The 26,828-nt window shown below is 37.1% G+C and overlaps 1 protein-coding gene across 3 annotated transcripts in view; it reads right to left on the reverse strand.

The window, feature by feature from the left end:
• Positions 1 to 26,828, reverse strand: part of pard3bb (par-3 family cell polarity regulator beta b) — a 432,163-nt gene that overhangs the window by 257,361 nt on the left and 147,974 nt on the right. For all 3 annotated transcript variants that reach the window (XM_061926590.1, XM_061926589.1, XM_061926591.1), the window contains 2 exons: positions 11,817 to 12,008; positions 5,918 to 6,076 (listed from right to left, as the gene is read on the reverse strand). In XM_061926590.1, the coding sequence (XP_061782574.1) occupies positions 5,918 to 6,076; positions 11,817 to 12,008 (351 nt within the window). The remainder of the gene's footprint in view (positions 1 to 5,917; positions 6,077 to 11,816; positions 12,009 to 26,828) is intronic.

Raw genomic sequence — 26,828 nt, forward strand, 5'->3', positions numbered from 1 at the left:
ATGCCTTTTCTTAGCGGCACTCGCCTTTTGTTTATTTTTGGTTCAAGAGTGTTAGATACCTTTTTACTTACCACATATTGTGATCACGACAAACCATGTTCCCCACATATACAAAGCAATTAGCTACCCGATGCCACCTACTGATATGGAAGTGTACTACACTGGTACTCTGCCGAGCTCTAGACAGCACCAACACTCAACAATGGCAAAAAATAACCGGTTTGCAAAAAAATATTTTTAACCCAATTAGGTGAAATGACATAATCTCCCATAGTTGAAAAACACTGATGTAGACCACGAGGAAAAAAATTCTAAATATGACCCCTTTAATGCGTCTTATAATCCGGTGCGCATTTTGTATGAAAAAAGACCTGAATAGACCCGCTCATCGGCAGGGAATCTTTTAACCCGGTGCGCCCTATGCATACCTGCCAACTACTCCGGTTTTCCCGTAATTAGTACGGTTTTCATCAACCTATTCCGGGTTACGGTTGCAGTGATAAAAAATACGGTTTTTCATTAATTAAAATTTTTTATTTTTAAAAAAGTTTTATTAACGAAATCGCGTAACAACAATGACAATCGACACTGCTTCCCGTAACTTTCTATCGAGCAATTCCGAATGCCACGTGCGAGGCTATTTATAGCACCGCTGCCAAGCACGAGGCACCAGTTGCCATTGTTTCCAAACGAGCGAACGATCATGGAATCAGCCGGAGAAAAATCGCAAACGAGTCTTAAACCGAAAAGAAAACTGCAGTCATTCCGTGAAGAATATTCAAAAGCCTATCCGTGAATAATTATTCGTTCCAAAAAGGGTGAAAACTACGCGAATTGCACCTTGTGCAGACAAGATTTTTCGATCGGACACGGAGGAATTAGCGATGTAAAAGACCACGTTGGGACAAAAAAAACACAAGTCTAATGCCGGATTTTAGCCACAAAAAGGTAATGACACCAATGTTATCTATTGGAATTGTTTAGTTCTGTTATACTGTTAAAAGTGTTTATACTATTTATGCTTTCAAGTTCAAGTTGAAGAAATCTTGTTAAATGTTGACAGTATAACTACCAAAATACAGAAGTATGTCCTTAATATTTTTGCAGTGCTATTTCTGTTGAAAAGTTAAAATGATTACATTAGAGATGTGATGTGCCACTTTTCAAGTGTCTGATGGCTTAAATTAATTTTCATAAATTTTTCATATTTTGAATTCTTTTGAAAGGCTTACAAAAAAACTACATTTGAATTGTAATTCCATGCTATTGACAGGACTATTAATTTTAATGAAGTTAGCTTACCATGTTTACAGTATGATCATTGTGATAGAAATGTGAATTTTAGGCACAGAATATTTTTTACAATTGAACAAGGCAGTAGATTATACAAGCTTGGACAGAAAGTTAATAATGACACCAATTGTTTTTTTAATGGAATTGTTTAGTACTGTTTTACCATTTGTTTACTGTAAAAAGTGTTTATACTGTTTATACTTTCAATTGACAAATTGAAGTCTTGTGAAAGGTTGACAGGATAACTGGCATTAACTGTCAAAATCATTTCAAACTATTGAAGTTAGCTTACAGAATAAACATGTCAATCAACCCATATGATTTTTGCTGTAATATTTTTGTTTTGAAAAGTCACTGTGACTGATAGAAAAGTGATGGTTTTAGCAACATTTTAACCTGTCTGAATGCTAATAATCATTTTGCGTCGGCCTGAACCCCCCACCAGGACTTTGTCCTGGACCTACCGGGGCCTGCGGCCCCTGGACCCTGGCTACTAGGTTTTTCTGATTTCAAAAGTTGGCAGGTATGCCTATGGTCCGAAAAATACGGCACTCTCACAGATGTTCGATTGCATTTACTCATTTTTCACCTCAGGACTCAAAGGGTTCGAGGGTTTTTAGCAGTGTGTCTATTTTGTTGGGTCTTTATCCTCTTGAAGAAGCCATGACCTGTGACTGAGACCAACTTTCTGAACGTCTTGATATTGTTATTGATATTTCATCATACCCTGAATAGATTCAAGATCCCAGCAAAGCAGCCTCAGCACATAACCGAGGCTCCTCCGTGATGTTTTCTCCTTTTACTTCATTTTTGCGTCTGTAAACGTTCCCAATCAATATGCCCTTTTAGTATATTTACTAGTTTTACTTTTGTCAGTTTCAGGGTATGTCTTTGACCATGTTGGGTTTTGTTCTTTCTGTAACGGAAGAGAACCAACAACCTACTTTGTATACGGATGCATTACTTAACAAGGACGACTGCCAAAAGTTTGGAAAGTCGAGCCCAACTAAAACATCGGCAGCAGTATAATCAGTTGACCCTCTTAGGATGCGGATGAAAACAAAACAGGCGTTTCAGTGTCGTGATGTCTTTTTATGAGTGTTCTTTGGGAATTTAATTAGCATATTTGTGTGGTTTGTCGGTGTAAGCAGAAAATTTGTAATAATTAACATATATGCATATGCATGGTTTTCGCTGCCTCTCTTAAAAATGAGAACGCTGTCTGTTTTCTTTAGAGATAACATTATCTCCAGTTTCTTAATCATGTTAACCCTGTCCCAGGGGACTATGGCGGGGAGCATTGTAGAGGTGTAGGGTCTGTGTACGGTACAGGTCAAAAGTTTGGACACACCTTCTCATTTCAATGTGTTTGCTTTATTTTCATGACTATTTACATTGTAGATTGTCACTGAAGGCATACATACAAATTGGTCTGTTTTTGCACACATTATATATATATATATATATATATATATATATATATATATATATATATATATATATATATATATATATATATAGGGCTGCAACAACTAATCGATTAAATCGATTAAAATCGATTTTAAAAATAGTTGGCGATTAATTTAATCATCGATTCGTTAGATCTATGCTATGCGCATGCGCAGAGGCTATTTTATTTTATTTTATTATTTTTTTATAAACCTTTATTTATAAACTGCAACATTTACAAACAGCTGAGAAACTAAAATCTAAATAAGTATGGTGCCAGTATGTTGTTGTTTTTTCAATAAAATAGCGGAAAGGATAGAAATGTAGTTTGTCTCTTTTATCCGATTATTAATCGATTAATCGAAGTAATAATCGACAGATTATCAAATAGGTTGTTAGTTGCAGCCCTATATATATATATATATATATATATATATATATACTCTATATATATATATATGCAAAAACAGATCAAAACGGATGTTTTTTCATTTGCAGACACCAGAAGTTTTATTTTCAAAGTAAAAGCGGTGATAATTACTACGGTGAACGATGAACAAAAAAAAAATATTTGTGATTTTAATTGTTCTCTATTTTATATCTGTTCATAATTTTCAAAAACTGAATACAAAAAATCAAAATAAAATAAACAAAAATAAAAAATAATAAATATATATATATATATTTATATAGTGTTGGGTTCTATAATATCTTAAACATATGTAACCTATTTTTTTACAATTTAAATTAATACCTATGATATACATATACACTATAAATATACATATATAAATATACACATTATACATATATATATGTATATATATATATATATATATATAATAATGGATTAGATTTCATATCGCGCTTTTCTATTATTAGATACTCAAATATTATTATTTTATTTTTTTGTAATCGATTTTTGAAAATAATGAATCGATTTAAAATAGAGAAGAATTAGAATCGCAATGCTTTTTTTTTTTTGTTCACCGTAGTAATTACTTTGAAAATAAAACTTTTGGTGTCTGCAAATGAAAAAACATTTGTTTTGGTGTTTTTTTTCGCATATATATATATATATATATATATATATTTTTATTTTTATTTTTTTTTTTTTAACGGTTACTGAAAATTATGAGTAGATTTAAAATAGTTAATAATAATTTTTTTTTTGTTCACTCCTACTAATGAGTTGTTTTGTAATGTTAAGTGTGTTTAATATAATGGCAGTATTTATCATATTTTACACTCTGTGTATCAATGAGTAATCCATGAATGAAAATGAGTAAAAACATAAATGTTGTGCATGCCATATACTGTTTACTTCTCTTCCACTACCAGCAGCCAGTGCAGAAAAAAACAAAAACATTTACATTCGAGCCAAATAAGCTCAGTGTGTGCACGGCCTTTGACAAATTCGACGGAGCAATGCAAAAATGGATCCCCTGAAAAGCAGCCGGGATGAAAAGAATCTTTTTTTTACCCATAAAGAAAAGAGATACGGCTGAGAGATGAACACTAAGTCACACGCATGCACGCGCACAAAAGGCACAAGGACAAAACAAGTGCAAATGCTCTTTTGCAGCGAGCTGGTAAGAGCAGGAAAGCGAGCAGGAAAACACGTGTCAAGTATACATTGAGCTAAAAGGACTGAAACGTCAGTGTGGAAAGATGGCAGTCAAGTCAGTAGATCATGGGATAATATACCTGATTCTGCTCGTACGGAGGAGACGGGATAAATGAAGTCTAACAGATGAAAATCCATCAATTTCTGAAGAACATTGTGTGGAGGGAGGTGTGGCCAGCGCGCCTGCAGGAGCAAAGGTCACCGCATCTGTCTATGGTGCTGAGGACGAGCACCATCGGATAGGGGCGGGGCATGTGCTGACGGCGAGACAGGTGGTACGTGTTAATCTAATCATCTCTTGTCTTTAACAGTAAGCGGCCGGGAGCAGGAGGGGAGAGAGGATACGGACGTGGCTGAAAAGTCGCGTCCTGCTGGAGAGAAAACTTTTGATAAAATCGATGTACATTAAAACCTGGTTAAAAACTGCACGCTTGGCTCTGGTGCTGTGTCTAACAGTGGAACTGCTGGGAAACAACTTCCACACATTAGTACCTCAATTTACGAGTATTTTGAGATTAGAGAATTTAAATTGCGGGCAAAAATGTGAGTTACATGCTTTCCTGCCGCTAGTTGGCGTAGCAAATGCCAGTGAACATCTGGTCTTCTTACTCTCTAGCATTAGCTCATTGCTAAAGATGGACAGGAAAAAAGTAAATGTGAAGGAGAGCGGATGACACTCACTGAATTAAAGAAATAAATCATCACAGACGTGACCGTGGCAGTTGGAGCGCCGCACTGCGAGTCTGCACCATATAGAACGACACCAGCCAGGGATATTTCAATAATATCTAACGGGACAATAGCTTACTGTCGGACATTTATCCATGAAAATATGAATAAGCTGCTGATGTTGTGTTTGACGGCAAAGCAGCTCAAAGGAGATACTGTAGGAGTTCACGCTGCAAGGTCAATTCTGTGCATTATTATTACTAGAGATGTCCGATAATGGCTTTTTTGCCGATATCCGATATTCCGATATTGTCCAACTCTTAAATACCGATACCGATATCAACCGATACCGATATATACAGTCGTGGAATTAACACATTAGTATGCCTAATTTTGTTGTGATGCCCCGCTGGATGCATTAAACAATGTAACAAGGTTTTCCAAAATAAATCAACTCAAGTTATGGAAAAAAATGCCAACATGGCACTGCCATATTTATTATTGAAGTCACAAAGTGCATTTTTTTTTTTTAACATGCCTCAAAACACCAGCTTGGAATTTGGGACATGCTCTCCCTGAGAGAGCATGAGGAGGTTGAGGTGGGCGGGGTTGAGTTGACCAAAGAACCACCATTTCAGGTTATGTAGACCACAAGGAAGTGTTTTACATTTAGAAAAAAATAATAATAATATGACCCCTTTAATGCTATGGTCCGAAAAATACGGTACTTTATACCAATGATCAAGTGCCATGTTCATATAATATTTAAATCATTAAGACAGCAGTGGAATTAATTTTGTTGCATTTGACACCTGGATTTTTCTTTCTTTTTTTTTAATGTTGTGCACTGTGAGGAGTCTTAATGGTGTGAGTGAGTACCTTCAGAAGTCTCATCACCACAAGTTGGATGGTCCCTCTTGCGTTTCCCTCATGTGACATTGAACGCCGGAGTGTCTCCATGGCAACATGGTTGGAGTGTCCGAGCAGAGATGCGCCGTTCACCGCTACCAGCTGGTCATTGACACACAGACGTCCATCCTACACCATCAAAACACACACACACACACACACACACACACACACACACACACACACACACACACACACACACACACACACACACATACTGGTTATCATTTGGAATGGGGACCAAGTTTTTGATCATGACTTGTGGGTACCACCCTTTCTACAGGTTGTGGAGGCATTAAAAAAATTGGTAAAATGTCCACTGCCCAGTTAGCTCATACACGTCTTTAAATCTCTGGATTGATGAAGTAATGTGCTGATCATTCTTACTGGCATACCTGCCAACCTTGACACCTCCGATTTCGGGAGGTGGGGGCGTGGTTGGGGTCGTGGTTGGGGCGTGGTTAAGAGGGGAGGAGTATATTTACAGCTAGAATTCACTAAGTCAAGTATTTCATATATATATATATATATATATATATATATATATATATATATGTACAAGAAATACTTTACTTTCAGTGAATTCTAGCTATAAATATATATTTATTTCATTATATATATATATATATATATATATATATATATATATATATATATATATATATATATATATATAATACTTGAATTTCAGTGTTTATTTATTTACACATATACACACACATAACGCTCATCTACTCATTGTTGAGTTAAGAGTTGAATTGTCCATCCTTGTTCTATTCTCTGTCACTATTTTTCTAACCATGCTGAACACCCTCTCTGATGATGCATTGCTGTGTGGCACGCACAAAAGTGCTTTCATCAAATGCACTAGATGGCAGTATTGTCCTGTTTAAGAGTGTCACAACATTGCTGTTTACGGCAGACGAACTGCTTTACGGCAGACCAAAACGTGACTGCTGTTGTTGTGTGTTGTTGCCGCGCTGGGAGGACGTAAATGAAACTGCCTAACAATAAACCCACATAAGAAACCAAGAACTCGCCCTCTATCATTCTACAGTTATAACATGATTGGGCAGGTACGCTGTTTATATTGTGGGAATCTTGAATTTCGGGAGATTTTCGGGAGAAAATTTGTCCCGGGAGGTTTTCGGGAGAGGCGCTGAATTTCGGGAGTCTCCCGGAAAATCCGGGAGGGTTGGAAAGTATGCTTACTGGGGACCCTGGGGGAAAAAGAGTGAATATGGTTCATGGGGACCAAATTTAAATAATTTTGCATAATTCACACAAATTTGTAAGTGACTACTGAGGACCATTAAAAAAAAAAAAAAGTTAAAATTAAATATATTCAATATATTAAAAATCACTTAGGCATCTTCAGAATGGATCATTTAAAAAGGTTTCCCTTTAGGGGACCTGTTTTTTTTGTCCCCATACCGTCAGAGGTCCCCTTAAGGTGACTGTGTAAACAGAGTGATGTACACATTAAGTAAGCATTGCCAGAACACACACACACACACACACACACACACACACACACACACACACACACACACACACACACACACACACACACACACACACACACACACACACACACACACACACACACACACACACACCTGTTGGCTGGTATAATCAAACATACAATTAGCTTTAAGATTCTGTGAAATATTTGTCATTTTGACCATTACCATTTGTATATTTTACCATGATCAGTGCTTAACTTCTTTTTACTGCTAAAACATGTTCATTATTACATTGCCTGCAAAGTTAATACAAGTTTGGGAGATAGAGGGTGGTCTGTAGACCAGGGGTTCTTCACCTCAGGGCCCAAATTTTCCACTACAGAGGGGCCCACTCAAATATTAACACTGAATTAGTCATCTTACTTCCGATTTTAATCGTATTCAATGATTATATCTAACCTACTTAGTTTACAACTTTTTTTTTAAATAATATGAAACCATGATGTGTTAATCACAACGATTATAATCAAGGCTGAGGTCAGGCTGATTACAAAAATAAATACCAATCAAATAAACTGCAAAAGAAGGGACTCATACAAACTGATAAAAATGAATGTAGTGCTAAAATCAATACACTCCAACAATAATATATATGTTTCTTAAATAAACCAAATCAAATTTAAGTGCAAATGAAAATACAGCTTTGCCACTTTGGTCATATTTTTTGCGCTGAAGAAACATATCTATGACTTTAGCTCCAGACTTCTTCGGTTTGTTTGAGATTGTCATGACTGCCACCAGTGGTGGAAAAGTGTATTACAACTGAGTACCGCTGATGAGATACAGATATTTTGGCGGACGTCTAGGGAGCGCTCGCGACCCAACAATAGCCCTATGTTTAAGAAACACTGTCTAGAACAGGCGTCTTCAATTTGGCGTTCGAGACGGCACAAGTTCAATAAACTATATGGTAATATACAAAATGCCAAAGGTCTACTATCTGCATTTTTGTCGCCATCTTGTGGCCAAAGAAAATAACTCAACCATTAATTGTACTTGCAAGGACTCACAGCACAGCTTTTTACTGATATGACCCAATCCAAACAACCTTCCTTAGTCATGGTGCAGGAAAAGAAATTCTACAAACATGGTCACACATTACACCAACTGCTCACTGAACTTTGTGGATATTATAAAAAAACGTGCAATCAACAGTAAAAAAAAATTACACCTATTCAAATCCATTGACAAGCATGATGGGAAAATGTCAAAACACTTATCCATGTTTGGCACATTTTAACTGCTTGATATTTCTGATAGGTTAACTTAGACTAAGACTTACACTTCCTTTTATTGTCATTCAAATTTGAACTTTACAGTACGGATAAGAACGAAATTGTGTTGCAGTAGCTCGTTGTAGTGCAGGATAAAAGAGCAATAAGGTGCAGATATAAATAAATAGATTACTGTACAGATAAATATACTGCACTTTTGCATATGCATCCACGTTTACGGATGTATGTTATATTGTCTTTACATTTTATTTATATATATATATATATATATATATATATATATATATATATATATATATATATATATATATATATATATATTAAAAAAACATAAGGAGGTCGTCACGGAAGTAAACAAGGGAGGAGTCAAACTTTTACATACTATTAATATCCAATTATATTAATTATATATCCATTAAATTATTATAATAATATGTACTAATATGTATGTCTAGAACACGTTTAAATGTCCATTTTTGATAGAAAAAAAACACTTAATAATACAATACAATACAAATAGTAATTATTTGTATTTATTTTTTTTATTATAGGGCTGTCAAAAACATATTTTTTAATCAGGTTACCATATTTTTCGGACTATAAGTCGCAGTTTTTTTCATAGTTTGGTGCGACTTATACTCAGAAGCGACTTATGTGTGAAATTATTTTATTTTAATTATTTATTTTAAATTGCCTTTCAAATGTCTATTCTTGGTGTTGGCTTTTATCAAATACATTTCCCCCAAAAATGCGTCTTATACTCCAGTGCGACTTATATATGTTTTTTCCCTTCTTTATTATGCATTTTCGGCCGGTGCGACTTATACTTCGGTGCGACTTATACTCCGAAAAATACGGTAATCATATTTTGGAATTTGAATGATTAATCACAGGAGATTACTCGTTTGCATAATTAAAATCAGGTTCAGAAAAAAAAAACAGTATTTGTGTCAGGCTTGCCCCTGACAGTTTGGTTGTGTTTTAGTTTTTCCTCTGTGTGTGTAGTATTTCCTGTCAGCGCTCTTGTTTTGGTTCTGTTTCCTGTTTGTCTCCCTGAGTGCTGTGTCCCCTCAGCTGTGGCTGATTGGCACCTGGCCACACCTGGTGTCAATCAGCCAGCTGCTATTTATACCTGCCGTACCCTCCAGTCACTGCTGGATTATTGTCATTGTCGATGTCACTACTACCTGTCATAATACTTGTCGTTGTAGCTCTGTCTACTTTTGTCCACTCTGCTCATGTCATAGTTCCTTCGTGTCACAGTAAGTGTTTTTGTTTCTTGTCGACAGTTAGCCTTTGTGCTATTTTAGTTCATAGCCGAGTTTGTTCTCCGCCTTGTGCGCGCCTTTTGTTTGTACCCTTTTGTTTGTTTTTTTGCTATAGTATCAAATCATGTTTTCTCGCTCAATGCCTGCCGTCATCTCTGCATCTTGGGGTTCGCCACCAACATACTCTGACAATTTGTACAGAAATGCAATTTCACTGTCAGAATGTCATCCAGGAACTTTTTTTTTTAATGTTTTTACTTGAATGTACGTCATTTATTCGCACAAAACTTGGAGACAGTTTGGAGACTCCTCATTTGTGTACTGACGCATGCATTGATCTGTATAGCGCAGAGGTGTCAAAGTCGTTTTCACTGAGGGCCACATCGCAGTTATGTTTGGCCCCAGAGGGCCGTTTCTAACAGTGAATACTATTATTACACAATTTTTGTATGCATTTTCTTAGTAGATTTTTAAAAACTAAAATGTAAAAAAAATATTGTAAGATGCAATAATTTTACCTCAAAATGTAGTGTATATTACTGTAAATGGAAAACCAGTATTGCTGTTTTTATGGTTAAAAAAAGGCAGCTCAGTTGCCAGAATTGTACTGTAAAATGTACATTTGTTTTTTTACTGTAAATGAAAAAAAAACAATTTTACAGTAAAATTTTGGCACCTGAGCTGCCTTTTTTTTAACCATAAAAACAGCAGTACTGGTTTTCCATTTACAGTAATATACACTACATTTTGAGGTAAAATTATTGCATCTTACAATATTTTTTTTTACATTTTAGTTTTTAAAAATCTACTAAGAAAATGCATACAAAAATTGTGTAATAATAGTATTCACTGTTAGAAACGGCCCTCTGGGGCCAAACATAACTGCGATTTTCTCTAAATGAAAAACATTTTTTTAACTTTTTTTTACTGTAATAAACTGTTGTGCTGTTTTTGGAATTTACAATAATACACCGACAAATATGCAGTTGTTGATTTGCGGAAAAAAACAAAAAACAAACTGGCAGCTCAGTTGCCAGAATTGTACTGTAAAATGTACATTTGTTTTTTTACTGTAAATTAAAAAAAAACAATTTTACAGTAAAATTTTGGCACCTGAGCTGCCAGTTTGTTTTTTGTTTTTTTCCGCAAATCAACAACTGCATATTTGTCGGTGTATTATTGTAAATTCCAAAAACAGCACAACAGTTTATTACAGTAAAAAAAAGTAAAAAAATATTTTTCATTTAGAGAAAAATGCTGTAAAAACCACAGTAAATTTCAGAACTTTACCATGAAATCTATTGCTACTTTTACATTGCACAATTTGATGGATAACTTGCTTTGAAATCATTATTATTAGTATTTATTTCTATTTAAAAATGGTTTGAATGTTTGATAATATATTTTTGCATAATTAGACAATATTTAAGTTAACATAATTTGCGATTACATAGAGTTCATATATATATATATTTTTCTCCCAAAACAGAAAAAAAGAATACATTTAGTAAGAAAACAGTACTTTATTGATACATATTATTTCTGGGCCTTGAGTTTGACACGGTTACGGTAAAAGATAACCGGTAAAACGGTAAAAGATATGGGTCAAAATAAATAGCATGATTAATCAAAATGTGTTTGTGATTAATACAATCATTTTTTGTGGTTAACTATTAAATTTTGACCGCCCTAATGTTTTTATATTGTTTGGTTTCTACTGCATGTCTGCACCAATGTAATGTTACATGCATAGTGACAATAGCATTCCATTCTGTTATATTCTATTAAAAACTCTTAATTAAAAATGAATGCATTCTTGGAAAAGTTGTGGAACAGTCACCTTGTAAGCAGCCCCGCCGTGAATAATGGATTTGATGAAAATTCCCAGGTCCTCCCCGGTTTCCCTCGACTTGTTTCCTTTGAGGCTGACGCCCAGCCCTGCTGAGCCGGTGTCATTGAGGGCCACCTCGAACATCAGCTGTTCTTTCCCGTTCTCCAAAATTAGGCTCGACTCGCGCGACCAATCGTCCCTCTGGAAGAAAGAAACAGAACAGACAGTGAGTGACATGAAAAGATATTCGTTGTTTAAGAGTTGCCAGTGAAAGGTTGTACGAGGCAGTCTGTTGGTCACAAAAACCAAAACGGCAATGTTCGAACTAAGAAACTTGTTTTGTTTTTTTTCTCAAATAATCATTAACTCAGAATTTAATGGCAGCAACATATTGCAAAAAAGTTGGCACAGGGGCATTTTTACCACTGTGTTACATGGCCTTTTCTTTTAACAACACTCAGTAAACGTTTGGGAACTGAGGAGACCATTTTTTAAAACTTTTTAGGTGGAATTATTTCCCATTCTTGCTTGATGTACAGCTTAAGGAGTTATTGAATCTGTTCAGCTGACTGGAGAGCTAGCTTCAATGACTTCTGTTTTGTTTGATCAGCCGTTTTACTGCCTTGTTACAGGCACCGATAAACATTTACAAAATATTTCTCATTTCACGATGTATATATTGTTTTCTTCTCAAATTGACTGGGTGCGGCTTATATACCGGTGCGCTCTATAGTCCGGAAAATACGGTATGTTAACCCTTGTGTAATGTTTATATTGTTACTCAGCCAGCGTTTGTGGGTCTGATGGACCCGTTGCATTTTGTGGCTTTTAATGCCTCACAATCAAACACTTTTATGTTAAAATACTGAACAGATGTTTACCTTATCCCAATAAACATCTGTTCAGTATTTTAACATAAAAGTGTTTGATTGTGAGGCATTAAAAAGCCACAAAATGCAACGGGTTCGTCAGACCCACAAACGCTGGCTGAGTGACAAAAATATGAACGTTGCACGGAAAATGTCTCTGCCAGTTTCTGCATCCGACAGGGATTCTTCTTTTGTGTTTCTGCACCTGCGGTTCCCACACAAGGTTGCAACATTGTTTGTCAACATTGTCTGCTCTCATTTTCTCGCACATTTGACCCTCTGATGATCAGTGTACCTACACCCTGTCCTCCTCCTGTCTAGGCCTGCTGTGTGTGTGTGTGTGTGTGTGTGTGTGTGTGTGTGTGTGTGTGTGTGTGTGTGTGTGTGTGTGTGTGTGTGTGTGTGTGTGTGTGTGGTACACAGAACATCAATTTCCACACTTCTATTAGCCCCGGGTTCAGTGGACCCGGACATCTTATATATAATAGAAAGGTTGCAACATTGTTTGTCAACACTGTTTGCTCTCCTTTTCTTGCACATTTGACCCTCTGATGTTCTGTGTACCTACACCCTGTCCTGCTCCTGTCTAGGCCTGCTGTGTGTGTGTGTGTGTGTGTGTGTGTGTGTCTGTGTGTGTGTGTGTGTGTGTGTGTGTGTGTGTGTGGGGCACACAGAACATCAATTTCCACACTTCTATTAGCCCCCGGGTCCAGTGGACCCGGACATCTTATATGTAATAGAAAGGTTGCAACATTGTTTGTCAACACTGTCTGCTCTCATTTTCTCGCACTTTTGACCATTTGATGTTCTGTGTACCTACACTCTGTCCTCCTCCTGCCTAGGCCTGCTGTGCGTGTGTGTGTGTGCGTGCATGTGTGAGTGTGTGTGTGTGTGTGTGTGTGTGTGTGTGTGTGTGTGTGTGTGTGTGTGTGTGTGTGTGTGTGTGTGTGTGTGGTACACAGAACATCAATTTCCACACTTCTATTAGCCTCGGGTTCAGTGGACCCGGACATCTTATATGTAATAGAAAAGTTGCAACATTGTTTGTCAACACTGTCTGCTCTCCTTTTCTCGCACATTTGACCCTCTGATGTTCTGTGTATCTACACTCTGTCCTCCTCCTGTCTAGGCCTGCTGTGTATTTGTGTGTGTGTGCGTGTGTGCGTGTGTGTGTGTGTGTGTGTGTGTGTGTGTGTGTGTGTGTGTGTGTGTGTGTGTGTGTGTGTGTGTGTGTGTGGTACACAGAACATCAATTTCCACACTTCCATTAGCCCCAGGTTCAGTGGACCCGGACATCTTATATGTAATAGAAATGTGTAGGGTGTGTGGTCATTAAATATGTATTCTGATATATGTTCTTCACGGAAAATGAGCCAAAGTCAGTGAGTCTCAGTTTGAAAAATTAATTAATTGTATCATTTTTCTTTTCATAAAAAATGAAAACGGGTCCCGCAGACCCGAACACCACACAACTGACAGTGGAACTGACAGTTTGGTTATTTTTGGGTTATCCTCTGTGTGTGTGCCCATTTCCTGTCCGCGCTCTTACTTTGGTTCCGTTTCCTGCAGCCTGGTACACCTGGTTGCAGTTGCCATACAGGCTACTATTTATGCCTGCCTCACCCTCCAGTCAGGGCTCGATGACTAAAATAATCAGTTTTTGTCTACTACATCAAAATTAATGCTGGCAGGAATTATTGACCTACAAGACTGTAATTACCCAACAATAAATATTTTACTCAGCAACTTGGTTTTTTGTTTTTTTAGAAATATTGCATATTTTGTATTTGAAAGGTAGTAAAATGAAATATTTACCTAAAGGAAGCTGATGAACAACAGGAACAAAACTTGCAATAACAAAATAATATTTGGAGTGAGTATAATAAATCTTTGACTTTTTGAACATGTCCTATTACTCACAGTCTCCTGTTTGCTTTCCATCAAACTGGTTCCCCAAAGCTACTACGTACCATGTGTGCTAATCATGCGGGGGGAAGCACAGCACATCCATCTCCATCATCAAAGTACAGTAAGCACGTGTTCCACAGCAATGAAAACCGGTCCCATTTGCAAGGAGCTCGCAGTTACAACCAGCACAGGGATAATCCGTCAGTCCCGGGCCTCAGGTGGAAACACACATAATGAGCATCCATCACGGTCCGAGCAGCGGCTGCAAATGCTATGCATGATGACAGCTAAAAGGGTCAACGAGATGCGAGAGGACCTGTTTCCAGGGTTGCACCGAGCAAAAATGGAGACCGAAATGGAGCTTATTTCAACATGTGATCACTTCTTACACAGGCCGACACAACACCGCTTTGACAGAAAACTACCTGGTGCTGGTACTTTGTAAACAAGTTCAGCAACAGATCCCAGCGGCAGGTTCCTAACCCCGGTGGGCTGCAGGGTATTTATAGAACCTGCACTTCATAGGGTATTGTTTAAACCAGCTGATTAATTCCACCTCCTTGTGAAATCATGAATAAACAATCGCAAGTCTTTCAGTGAAAATGCTGCTATTCAATTGTGGGAGGCAATATATATATATACAGTATATATATATTGCCAAAAGTATTTGGCCACCCATCCAAATCATCAGAATCAGGTGTCCTAATCAATAAATGTAAATAAATAAATCACTTGGTGTATAAAAGGTGTATAAAATCAAGTACTGACTTCATCACAGTCAGATTTACAAACATATGAACCCTAAAGAGTATCTTATTCACCATTTGATTGGCAGCAGTTAACGGGTTATGTTTAAAAGCTCATACCAGCATTCTTTCCTGCTTGGCACTCAGCATCAAGGGTTGGAATTGGGGGTTAAATCACCAAAAATTATTCCCGGGCGTGGCGCCGCTGCTGCCCACTGCTCCCCTCACCTCCCAGGGGGTGATCAAGGGGATGGGTCAAATGCAGAGGACAAATTTCACCACACCTAGTGTGTGTGTGACAATCATTGCTACTTCAACTTAACTGTAACTTTACACATACAAACTGTAGCACACAAAAAAGCACAATTAATTAAAAAAAAACGTTATTATGGTCTTACCTTTACTTATAAATGAAGTCCATGCGCCGCAACTAAAGCCCTCACTTAAACTTTCCACGTGCAAGATTGAATATATTTAAAAAAGAGTAACCGAGGGTTTATAAATGTCGCCTATACTGTATGAAACTACAAAATAACAAACACAGAGGCGCCAGTTTACACGAGGACCACTTTATTTACCTTCTTTCAAAAACTTCCGCTCCACTCCAACGTGTTGTCACTTCCGCTCTTAGCGCCTTCAAAATAAGAGCTCAAGGCATATACTGTATAACAGCGCATAACAGGAACTTAACATCACAAAGAGGAAAGCCCATGAAAATAGGTTACAAAAGTTATTTAATAAGAAGCCAAAAAGTGCAAAAACAATAATGTTCGTGTTGGAGGAGTTGTGAATTAGATACACCTGCAGTCTGCAGGTGTACCTAATGTTGTGGCCCTGCAGTCATTCACAACTCCTCCAACACCAACATTATTGTTTTTGCACTTTTTGGCTTCTTATGAAATAACTTTTTTAAATAGATTCAATCTTGCACGTGGAAAGTTTAAGTGTGGGCTTCAGTTGCTATAACCATTCTACAGCGGGGGTGCAGGAGGCGGGATTACTGGAGCCTCAGCCAGTGCGTCTTTTGCAGCCGTTTTATGATCGCTCAGCACAAGAAATACGTTACACACATACAGTTGTTGACAAAATACACTGTACATTATATACCTCAGCTAACTAAACTATGGAAATGTATAGTATAGTTCATATAGCAATACGGTCTCACTGCACAGCAGGCCAGCAGTTAGCCGAGTCATTGCGCAATCCATGTTGAGGCACTGAGTGACGTGCCTCAACTGGCTGCTGCTCACCGCACCGTCTCTTCTCAGTATTTGAACGGCAAATGTGAAAATTCAGCGATTTTGAATAAAAATTATCTAAAACTGGTGAAGTTAAATGGAAAATAACTTTATAGTATAATCACTGGATACATATAACAATTTAATTATTTTTTTTCTTTTTACATTTTTTTTCTTTCCCTGATGGCAAGTGAGGCGCCGCCTCACCTGCCTCCCCTGACTGCACGTCACTATTTTCTACAAACGTGTGAAAGAATGGGCCGATCTAAGGAGCTCAGTCATAGGATGCCACCTGTGCAACAAATCCAGTCGTGAACTTTCTGACGGACCAGTCTGGGTTTGGAGGTTGCCAGGAGAACGGTACATTTCCGACTGCATCGTGCCGAGTGTGAAATTTGGTGGAGGAGGAATTATGGTGTGGGGTTGTTTTTTCAGGAGTTGGGCTTGGCCCCTTAGTTCCAATGAAAAGGAACTTTGAATGCTCCAGGATACCATAACATTTTGGACAATTCCATGCTCCCAACCTTGTGGGAACAGTTTGGAGCGGGCCCCTTTCCTCATCCAACATGACTGTGCACCAGTGCACAAAGCAAGGTCCATAAAGACATGGATGACAGGTGAACTTGACTGGCCTGCACAGAGTCCTGACCTGAACCCCAATAGAACACCTTTGGGATGAATTAGAACGGAGACTGAGAGCCAGGCCTTCTCGACCGGCATCCGTGTGTGACCTCACCAATGCGCTTTTGGAAGAATGGTCGGAAATTCCGAAAACACACACCACAACCTTGTGGACAGCCTTCCCAGAAGAGTTGAAGCTGTAATAGCTGCAAAAGGTCATATTGAACCCTATGGGTTAGGAATGGGATGGCACTTCAAGTTCATATGTGAGTCAAGGCAGGTGGCCAAATACTTTTGGCAATATATATATATATATATATATATATATATATATATATATATATATGTATAGCCCTGCGATGAGGTAGCGACTTGTCCAGGGTGTACCCCGCCTGCCGCCCATGTGCAGCCTAGATAGGCTGCAGCAACCCCCGCGACCCCGAACGGGACAAGCGGTAGAAAATGGATGGATGGATATATATATATATATATATATATATATATATATATATATATATATATATATATATATATATATATATATATATATTAGGGCTGCAACTAACAACTCATTTGAGAATCGATTAATCTGTCAATTATTACTTCGATTAATCGATTAATAATCGGATACAAGAGACAAACTACATTTCTATCCTTTCCAGTATTTTATTGAAAAAAAACAGCATACTGGCATTATACTTATTTTGATTATTGTTTCTCAGCTGTTTGTAAATGTTGCAGTTTATAAATAAAGGTTTATTTTTTAAAAATACATTAAAAAAAAAAAAAAAAAAAAAAAAAAAAAGTAGCCTCTGCGCATGCGCATAGCATAGATCCAACGAATCGATGACTAAATTAATCGGCAACTATTTTTATAATCGATTTTAATTGGTTTAATCGATTAGTTGTTGCAGCCCTAATATATATATATATATATATATATATATATATATATATATATATTTATTTATTTTTTTTAATAAAAAAAATTTTAATGAATAAAAACAGGTTTTCACTGAATGGTATGACTATAAAAAAAAGTCGTATAGAGGGACAATGTGGTTAAATATAAGGAGCTAATTTATCAATATTATATATATATATATATATATATATATATATATATATATATATATATATATCAAGGTTTCCTGCAGCACTTTGTTGTCAATTTACAGAAATATGCTGTAAAGAACAATGTAAAATGTATTGTAATTTTTATTAATTTGATGGGTAGTTTGCTGTGAAGTTAAGTATTTTTATTTAGACAAAAACACGTTTGTAAAGTATGATAATATACTGTAATATTTGTTGCAATATTGTATACTATTAAAGTTTAAAAGGCATGCAATTTTAAGCAGTACATATATTTTTTTTTCTGTCAAAATGAAAAAAATCTATTACATTTAGTGAAAAAATATGAAGTACTTTAATGATAAAATGATGTCGCGGGCCAGATCTGGACCCTGGGCCTTGCGTTTGACACCTGTGCTCTACTACAGTGTTTTTCAACCACTGTGCCGCGGCACACTAGTGTGTCGTGAGATACAGTCTGGTGTGCCGTGGGAGATTATCTAAATTCACCTATTTGGGTTAAAAAAGTATTTTTTTGCAAACCAGTAATTATAGTCTGCAAATGATGTGTTGTTGTTGGGTGTCTGTGCTGTCTAGAGCTCGGAAGAGTAACCGTGTAATACTCCTCCATATCAGTAGGTGGCAGCCGGTTGCTAATTGCTTTGTAGATGTCGGAAACAGCGGGAGGCAGTTTGAAGGTAAAAAGGTGTCTAATGCTTAAATCAAAAATAAACAAACAGGTGAGTGCCCCTAAGAAAAGGCATTGAAGCTTAGGGATAGCTATGCAGAACGAAACTAAAACTGAACTGGCTACAAAGTAAACAAAAACAGAATGCTGGACGACAGCAAAGACTTACTGCGGAGCAAAGACGGCGTCCACAATGTACATTCGAACATGACATGACAATCAACAATGTCCCCACAAAGAAGGATAAAAACAACTTAAATATTCTTGATTACTAAAACAAAGTAGATGCGGGAAATATCGCTCAAAGGAAGACATGAAACTGCTACAGGAAAATACCAACAAAAAGAGGAAAAGCCACCAAAATAGGACTAAAACACTACACACAGGAAAACAGCAAAAAAATCCAAATAAGTCAGGGCGTGATGTGACAGGTGGTGACAGTACACCTACTTTGAGACAAGAGCTATAGTGATGCATGCTTGGTTATGGTTTAAAGTCATATCCAACAATTGCAACGAGTTTTTACTGTCAACTGAGTTTCGTTTTTTGGTGATTTCTGCATTTTTTCAACGCAGAAAATGTGCCTTGGCTCAAAAAAGGTTGAAAAACACTGCTCTACTACATCAAAACCAATAGTACAGTATCAAAAGCTGTAATTACCCAACCTTAAATATTGTACTCTTACCTTAGAGATATTGCATATTTTGTATTTTCCCATTGGTAAAAAAAGAAATGACAAAAAGACAATAAATCAAACCTAATAAATAAAACCAACTCTATATTAACAGATAGATCTGAAGTTGTTAAAAGTTTTCGCATTGACAGTAAAACACAAATAACGTGATTTGATGTAAGATCCCTTTTAGGGTCCTAAGACTGTGTGTGCATAGTCAATCTGGGGGTTGCAGAAGGGTTAATTAAATGCCTCTCATTAGAGAAAAAAAAGATGTTTGCAAATGAACCTCCCCATGCTGGTCTTTTAACATGTTAATGAGTCACTGCAATGATGGATCAACTGGGTGATGTACTATTACACATTCAGTGTCTGCCTGGGATTTCTTCCAGCGAGCGTGACCAACATGAAAGATTGACAGACATTACAAGTGGCGAATGTCAAAGACAGAAAAAACACTGGGGGGGGTTCTAATTAACCCTTTCACAATCATGAAAAGTACATGCAAGAGCGTATTGTGTGAATGCTCCAAAGCATTCACACATTGAACGGGCATTAAAGGGGAACATTATCACAATTTCAGAAGGGTTAAAAACCATTAAAAATCAGTTCCCAGTGGCTTATTTTATTTTTCGAAGTTTTTTTCAAAATTTTACCCATCACGCAATATCCCTAAAAAAAAGCTTCAAAGTGCCTGATTTTAACCATCGTTATATACACCCGTCCATTTTCCTGTGACGTCACATAGTGATGCCAACACAAACAAACATGGCCGATAGAACAGCAAGATATAGCGACATTAGCTCGGATTCAGACTCGGATTTCAGCGGCTTAAGCGATTCAACAGATTACGCATGTATTGAAACGGATGGTTGTAGTGTGGAGGCAGGTAGCGAAAACGAAATTGAAGAAGAAACTGAAGCTATTGAGCCATGTCGGTTTGAACCGTATGCAAGCGAAACCGACGAAAACGACACGACAGCCAGCGACACGGGAGAAAGCGAGGACGAATTCGGCGATCGCCTTCTAACCAACGATTGGTATGTGTTTGTTTGGCATTAAAGGAAACTAACAACTATGAACTAGGTTTACAGCATATGAAATACATTTGGCAACAACATGCACTTTGAGAGTGCAGAAAGCCCAATTTTCATCAATTAATATATTCTGTAGACATACCCTCATCTGCTATCTTTTCCTGAAAGCTGATCTGTCCAGTTTTGGAGTTGATGTCAGCAGGCCAGGGAAGCTAGGGTCGATATTCTTCTCTTGATCATTTTCGGTGGCAGGGGGTTTAGCTCGCTCGTCTGCGGGAACAAACTGCCGCCATTGCTTGCCGTGCTACCGAGGTCCTTTGTCCCTGAATTGCTCACACACTCAGGCAGATTCAATGGGGGTCTGGCAGCAGATTTCTTTGACTTTATCGTTGGAAATGCATTTGCTTTGAGTGTCGCAGGATATCCACACATTCTTGCCATCTCTGTCGTAGCATAGCTTTCGTCGGTAAAGTGTGCGGAACAAACGTCCAATTTCTTGCCACTTTCGAATCTTTGGGCCACTGGTGCAACTTGAATCCATCCCTGTTCGTGTTGTTACACCCTCCGACAACACACCGACGAGGCATGATGTCTCCAAGGTACGGAAAACAGTCGAAAAAACAGAAAATAACAGAGCTGATTTGACTCGGTGTTTGAGAAAATGGCGGATTGCTTCCCGATGTGACGTCACATTGTGACGTCATCGCTCCGAGAGCGAATAATAGAAAGGTGTTTAATTTGCCAAAATTCACCCATTTAGAGTTCGGAAATCGGTTGAAAAAATATATGGTCTTTTTTCTGCAACATCAAGGTATATATTGACGCTTACATAGGTCTGGTGATAATGTTCCCCTTTAAACAGGCCCTGAGTGAGCACAATGTGTCCGTCATGTCCTCATGTGTCATGTCTTTTATTTTTCAGACTATAATGTGCAATAATGTTGGACTGTGCAATATATCCCAAATGGCCTCTTGATAAGTGCAATAATACTGGACTGTGAAACAGAATAATGTGCAATAACCCGTCACCTTACACCTCTGTCACTCCCGAACGGGACACGTGGTAGAAAATGGATGGAGATATATACATATAAATATATAAATATATATATATATATATATATATATATATATATATATATATATATATATATATATATATATATATGTATATATGTATATGTGTGTAAATGTGTATATATATATATATGTATATGTATATATATGTGTATATATATGTATATATATGTACCGTATTTTTCGGAGTATAAGTCGCACCGGAGTATAAGTCGCATCTGCCGAAAATGCATAATAAAGAAGGAAAAAAAAACATATATAAGTCGCACTGGAGCCCGGCCAAACTATGAAAAAAACTGCAACTTATAGTCCGAAAAATACGGTATATAGATATTGTGGAGGAAGATGTTGTCAGCGCTGCCTGCAGGAGCAAAGGTCACCGCCTCTGTCCATGGTGCTGAGGACAGAGCACCATCAGACGGGGGCGTGGCAGTGCCGACGGCGAGACACAGCTGGCAGGTGATTAGTGTTCACAGGTGGTACGTGTTAATCTAATCATCATCTAATCGTCTTTAACAGTAAGCGGCCGGGAGAAGGAGTGGAGAGAGGATACGGACGTGACTGAAAGGTCGCGTTTTGCTGGAAAAATTTTTTGTTAAAAACCTATGTTTATTAAAACCTTGTTAAAACCTGCACGCTTGGCTCCTGTGCCGTGTCTGACAGTGGAGCTGCTAGGAGGCAACATCCACAGATATATATCTTCTTTTTTATCTTTTTTACTATTTATATTACTATATTATTGTGTATGCACCTTAGGGGATCTGATCCAATTTCGTTGTTCTTTGAACCTGTTCACTGTAATAATGACAATACAATTCTATTCTATTCACATATGGTTTTCTACACCAAACTTCATCTATTTATTCTTCCACTTCTTCTCTATATTTTGGCGCGCTCTACCTTCCACATTTTTCACCCGGTTCAAACCGTTCCAACTTCAAACTGTTCAGCCTATTTGGGAAATCGTGGGCTTTCCCTTGCCAAATTCCACAAATTCTCAGATTTCCCAGAATTCTACGTTTTACAGGACAATGTTCCCATTCAAAATGAATTGGCCATTTTATAAACTTCCACCATTACCACTTTTTTCAACCGATTCAAACCATTGCACCTTCAACACATTCCACTCACCCTGCACATTCAACCTATCATTTTTTCAAGTTCTAAAAAATTCCAGGAATTCCCTGAATTCCCGTTTTTTTCAAACCCTTTTTTCACCCTTTTTTCTGGCGACTACTCCTCCCACATTTTCCAACCCACTTCAACCGTTCCACTGTCAAAACATTTCTCTTAATCAGGACAAAAAACAAAGTTGCATTTTGAACTGGAAAAATTCCCGGTTTTCCCGAAATTCCACTATTCAAGTTTTTTAGAATTTTCCAAAAAATTCCTTTTTTCCCGAAATTCCCAAATTTCCATGAAATTCCCATTGAAACGAATGGGACATTCTTCAAAGTTCCACAATTCGCACTCGTCCTGCACATTCAAACTACAATTTTTTCCAAGTTGTAAAAAATTCCAGGAATTCCCAGAATTCCCTTTTTTTTTCTAAACGCTTTTTTTACCCTTTTTTCTGGCTACAACACCTCCCACATTTTTCAACTCACTTCAACCATTCCAACGACAAAACATTCCTCCTAATCAGGACAAAAAACAAAGTTGCATTTTGAACTGGAAAAATTCCCGGTTTTCCTGAATTTCCAGGAATTCCGTAATACCATTTCTCAATTAAAAATGTAACTACTTCAACATTTCTCAACCGTTTTGAAAAATTCCAACACCAACCATTTGAACTCATTCAGACTATTCAAGTTTTTTATCATTTTCCAAAAAATTCCCGTTTTCCCGAAATTCCCAAATTTCCATGAAATTCCTATTGAAATGAATGGGACATTCTTCAAAGTTCCACAATTCGCACTCGTCCTGCACATTCAAACTCAACTTTTTCCAAATTGTAAAAAATTCCAGGAATTCCCGGTTTTTTTTAAACCCTTTTTTTCACCCTTTTTTCTGGCTACAACACCTCCCACATTTTTCAACTCACTTCAACCGTTCCAACGACAAAACATTCCTGCTAATCAGGACAAAAAACGAAGTTGCATTTTGAACTGGAAAAATTCCCGGTTTTCCTGAAATTCCAGGAATTCCGTAATACCATTTCTCAATTAAAAATGTACCTACTTCAACATTTCTCGACTGTTTTGGAAAATTCCAACACCAACCATTTGAACTCATTCTGCACATTCAAGTTTTTTAGCATTTTCCAAAAAATTCCCGTTTTCCCGAAATTCCCAAATTTCCATGAAATTCCCATTGAAATGAATGTGACATTCTTCAAAGTTCCACAATTCGCACTCATCCTGCACATTCAAACTCAAATTTTTCCAAGTTGTAAAAAAAATTCCAGGAATTCCCAGAATTCCCGTTTTTTTTTCAAACCCTTTTTTCACCCTTTTTTCTGGCGACTACTCCTCCCACATTTTCCAACCCACTTCAACCGTTCCACCGTCAAAACATTTCTCTTAATCAGGACAAAAAACGAAGTTGCATTTTGAACTGGAAGAATTCCCGGTTTTCCCGAAATTCCAGGAATTCCGTCATACCATTTCTCAATTAAAAATGTTACTACTTCAACATTTCTTGACCGTTTTGAAAAATACCAACACCAACCATTCAACCTCATTCAGACTATTTAAGTTTTTTAGCATTTTCCAAAAAATTCCAGTTTTCCCGAAACTCCCAAATTTCCATGAAATTCCCATTGAAATTAATGTGACATTCTTCAAAGTTCCACAATTGGCACTCATCCTGCACATTCAAACTCACATTTTTCCAAGTTGTAAAAAAATTCCAGGAATTCCCAGAATTCCCGTTTTTTTTCAAACCCTTTTTTTCTGGCGACTACTCATCCCACATTTTCCAACCCACTTCAACCATTCCACCATCAAAACATTTCTCTTAATCAGGACAAAAAAACGAAGTTGCATTTTGAACTGGAAAAATTCCCGGTTTTCCCGAAATTCCAGGAATTCCGTCATACCATTTTTCAATTAAAAATGTTACTACTTCAACATTTCTCGACCGTTTTGAAAAATTCTAACACCAACCATTTCAACTCATTCTGAACATTCAAGTCTTGTAGCATTTTTTTTTTTAAATTCTCGCTTTTCCCGAAATTCCCAAATTTCCATGAAATTCCCATTGAAATTAATGGGACATTCTTCAAAGTTCCACAATTCGCACTCGTCCTGCAATCTCAAACAAAAATTATTACAAATTGTAAAAAAGTCCAGGAATTCCCAGAATTCCCGTAGTTTTTCAAACCCTTTTTTCACCCTTTTTTCTGGCGACGACTCCTCCCACATTTGTCAAGCCACTTCAATCGTTCCACCCTCAAAACATTCCTCTTAATCAAACGAAGTTGCATTTTATCCTGGAAAAATTCCCGGTTTTCCCGAAATTCCGTCATGCCATTTCTCAATTAAAAATGTTACCACTTCAACATTTCTCGACCGTTTTGAAAAACTCCAACACCAACCATTTGAACTCATTCTGCACATTCAAGATTTTTAGCATTTTTTTTTAAATTCTCGCTTTTCCCGAAATTCCCAAATTTCCATGAAATTCCCATTGAAATGAATGAGAAATTCTTCAAAGTTCCACAATTCGCATTCGTCCTGCACATTCAAACTCAAATTTTTCCAAGTTGTAAAAAATTCCAGGAATTCTCAGAATTCCCGTTTTTTTTTTAAAACCCTTTTTTTCCACCCTTTTTTCTGGCTACAACACCTCCCACATTTTTCAACTCACTTCAACCGTTCCACCGTCAAAACATTTCTCTTAATCAGGACAAAAAAGAAGTTGTATTTTGAACTGGAATAATTCACGATTTTCCTGAAATTTCAGGAATTCCGTAATACAATTTCTCAATTAAAAATGTTACTACTTCAACATTTCTCGACCGTTTTGAAAAATTCCAACACCAACCATTTGAACTCATTCAGACTATTCAAGTTTTTTAGAATTTTCCAAAAAATTCCTGTTTTCCCAAAATTTCCATGAAATTCCCATTGAAATGAAAGGGACATTCTTCAAAGTTCCACAATTCGCACTCATCCTGCACATTCAAACTCAAATTTTTCCAAGTTGTAAAAAAAATTCCAGGAATTCCCAGAATTCCCGTTTTTTTCAAACCCTTTTTTCACCCTTTTTTCTGGCGACTACTTCTCCCACATTTTCCAACCCACTTCAACCATTGCACCGTCAAAACATTTCTCTTAATCAGGACAAAAAACGACGTTGCATTTTGAACTGGAAAAATTCCCGGTTTTCCCGAAATTCCAGGAATTCCGTCATACCATTTCTCAATTAAAAATGTTACTACTTCAACATTTCTTGACCGTTTTGAAAAATGCCAACACCAACCATTTGAACTCATACAAGTTTTTTAGCATTTTCAAAAAAATTCACGTTTTCCCGAAAATCTCAAACCTCCATGAAATTCCCATTGAAATGGATGGGACATTCTTCAAAGTTCCACAATTCACACATTTTTCATCCGATTCAAACGTTTCCAACATCAACACATTCCACTCATCCAACTAACACTTTCCCAAGTTCCAAACCAAATTCCGTTTTTCCTGGAAATTCAAACTCTTCAACATTCAAACCATTCCAACATTCAAACTATTCTTACATTCATACTACATTCTGTCAGCATTTCACTTCAACCTCAGCATTGGAGCATTCACACACAATTTCTTCAGGAATTGCCTCATCTAGTCTTATTTGTGTTGTTGCACAGTGTAACATGTATTTTTTTTGCGTAATAAAGACATAACAGCGGGAATGTGGCGCTCATAAAGTAAACAGAGGACAGAGTGAAGGAGAGAAAAATGAAAGATTCAGCTGAAATCCCTTGAGAAGACTACAGAGACCTTACGCTGCCCCGGTGTTTGAGAGAGTGTGTTTGTGCATGCAAAGGTTACAGCAGATAGATGAGAGAGACAATACAGTCCGAGGTCACAACGGTGATGGTATTAGCAGGACGTAAACGACAACATATCTTACAATCCTAACTCCTGTGTGGT

The sequence above is a fragment of the Nerophis lumbriciformis genome, linkage group LG31 (assembly GCF_033978685.3).
Source record: "Nerophis lumbriciformis linkage group LG31, RoL_Nlum_v2.1, whole genome shotgun sequence".
Classification (NCBI taxonomy): Eukaryota; Metazoa; Chordata; class Actinopteri; order Syngnathiformes; family Syngnathidae; genus Nerophis; species Nerophis lumbriciformis.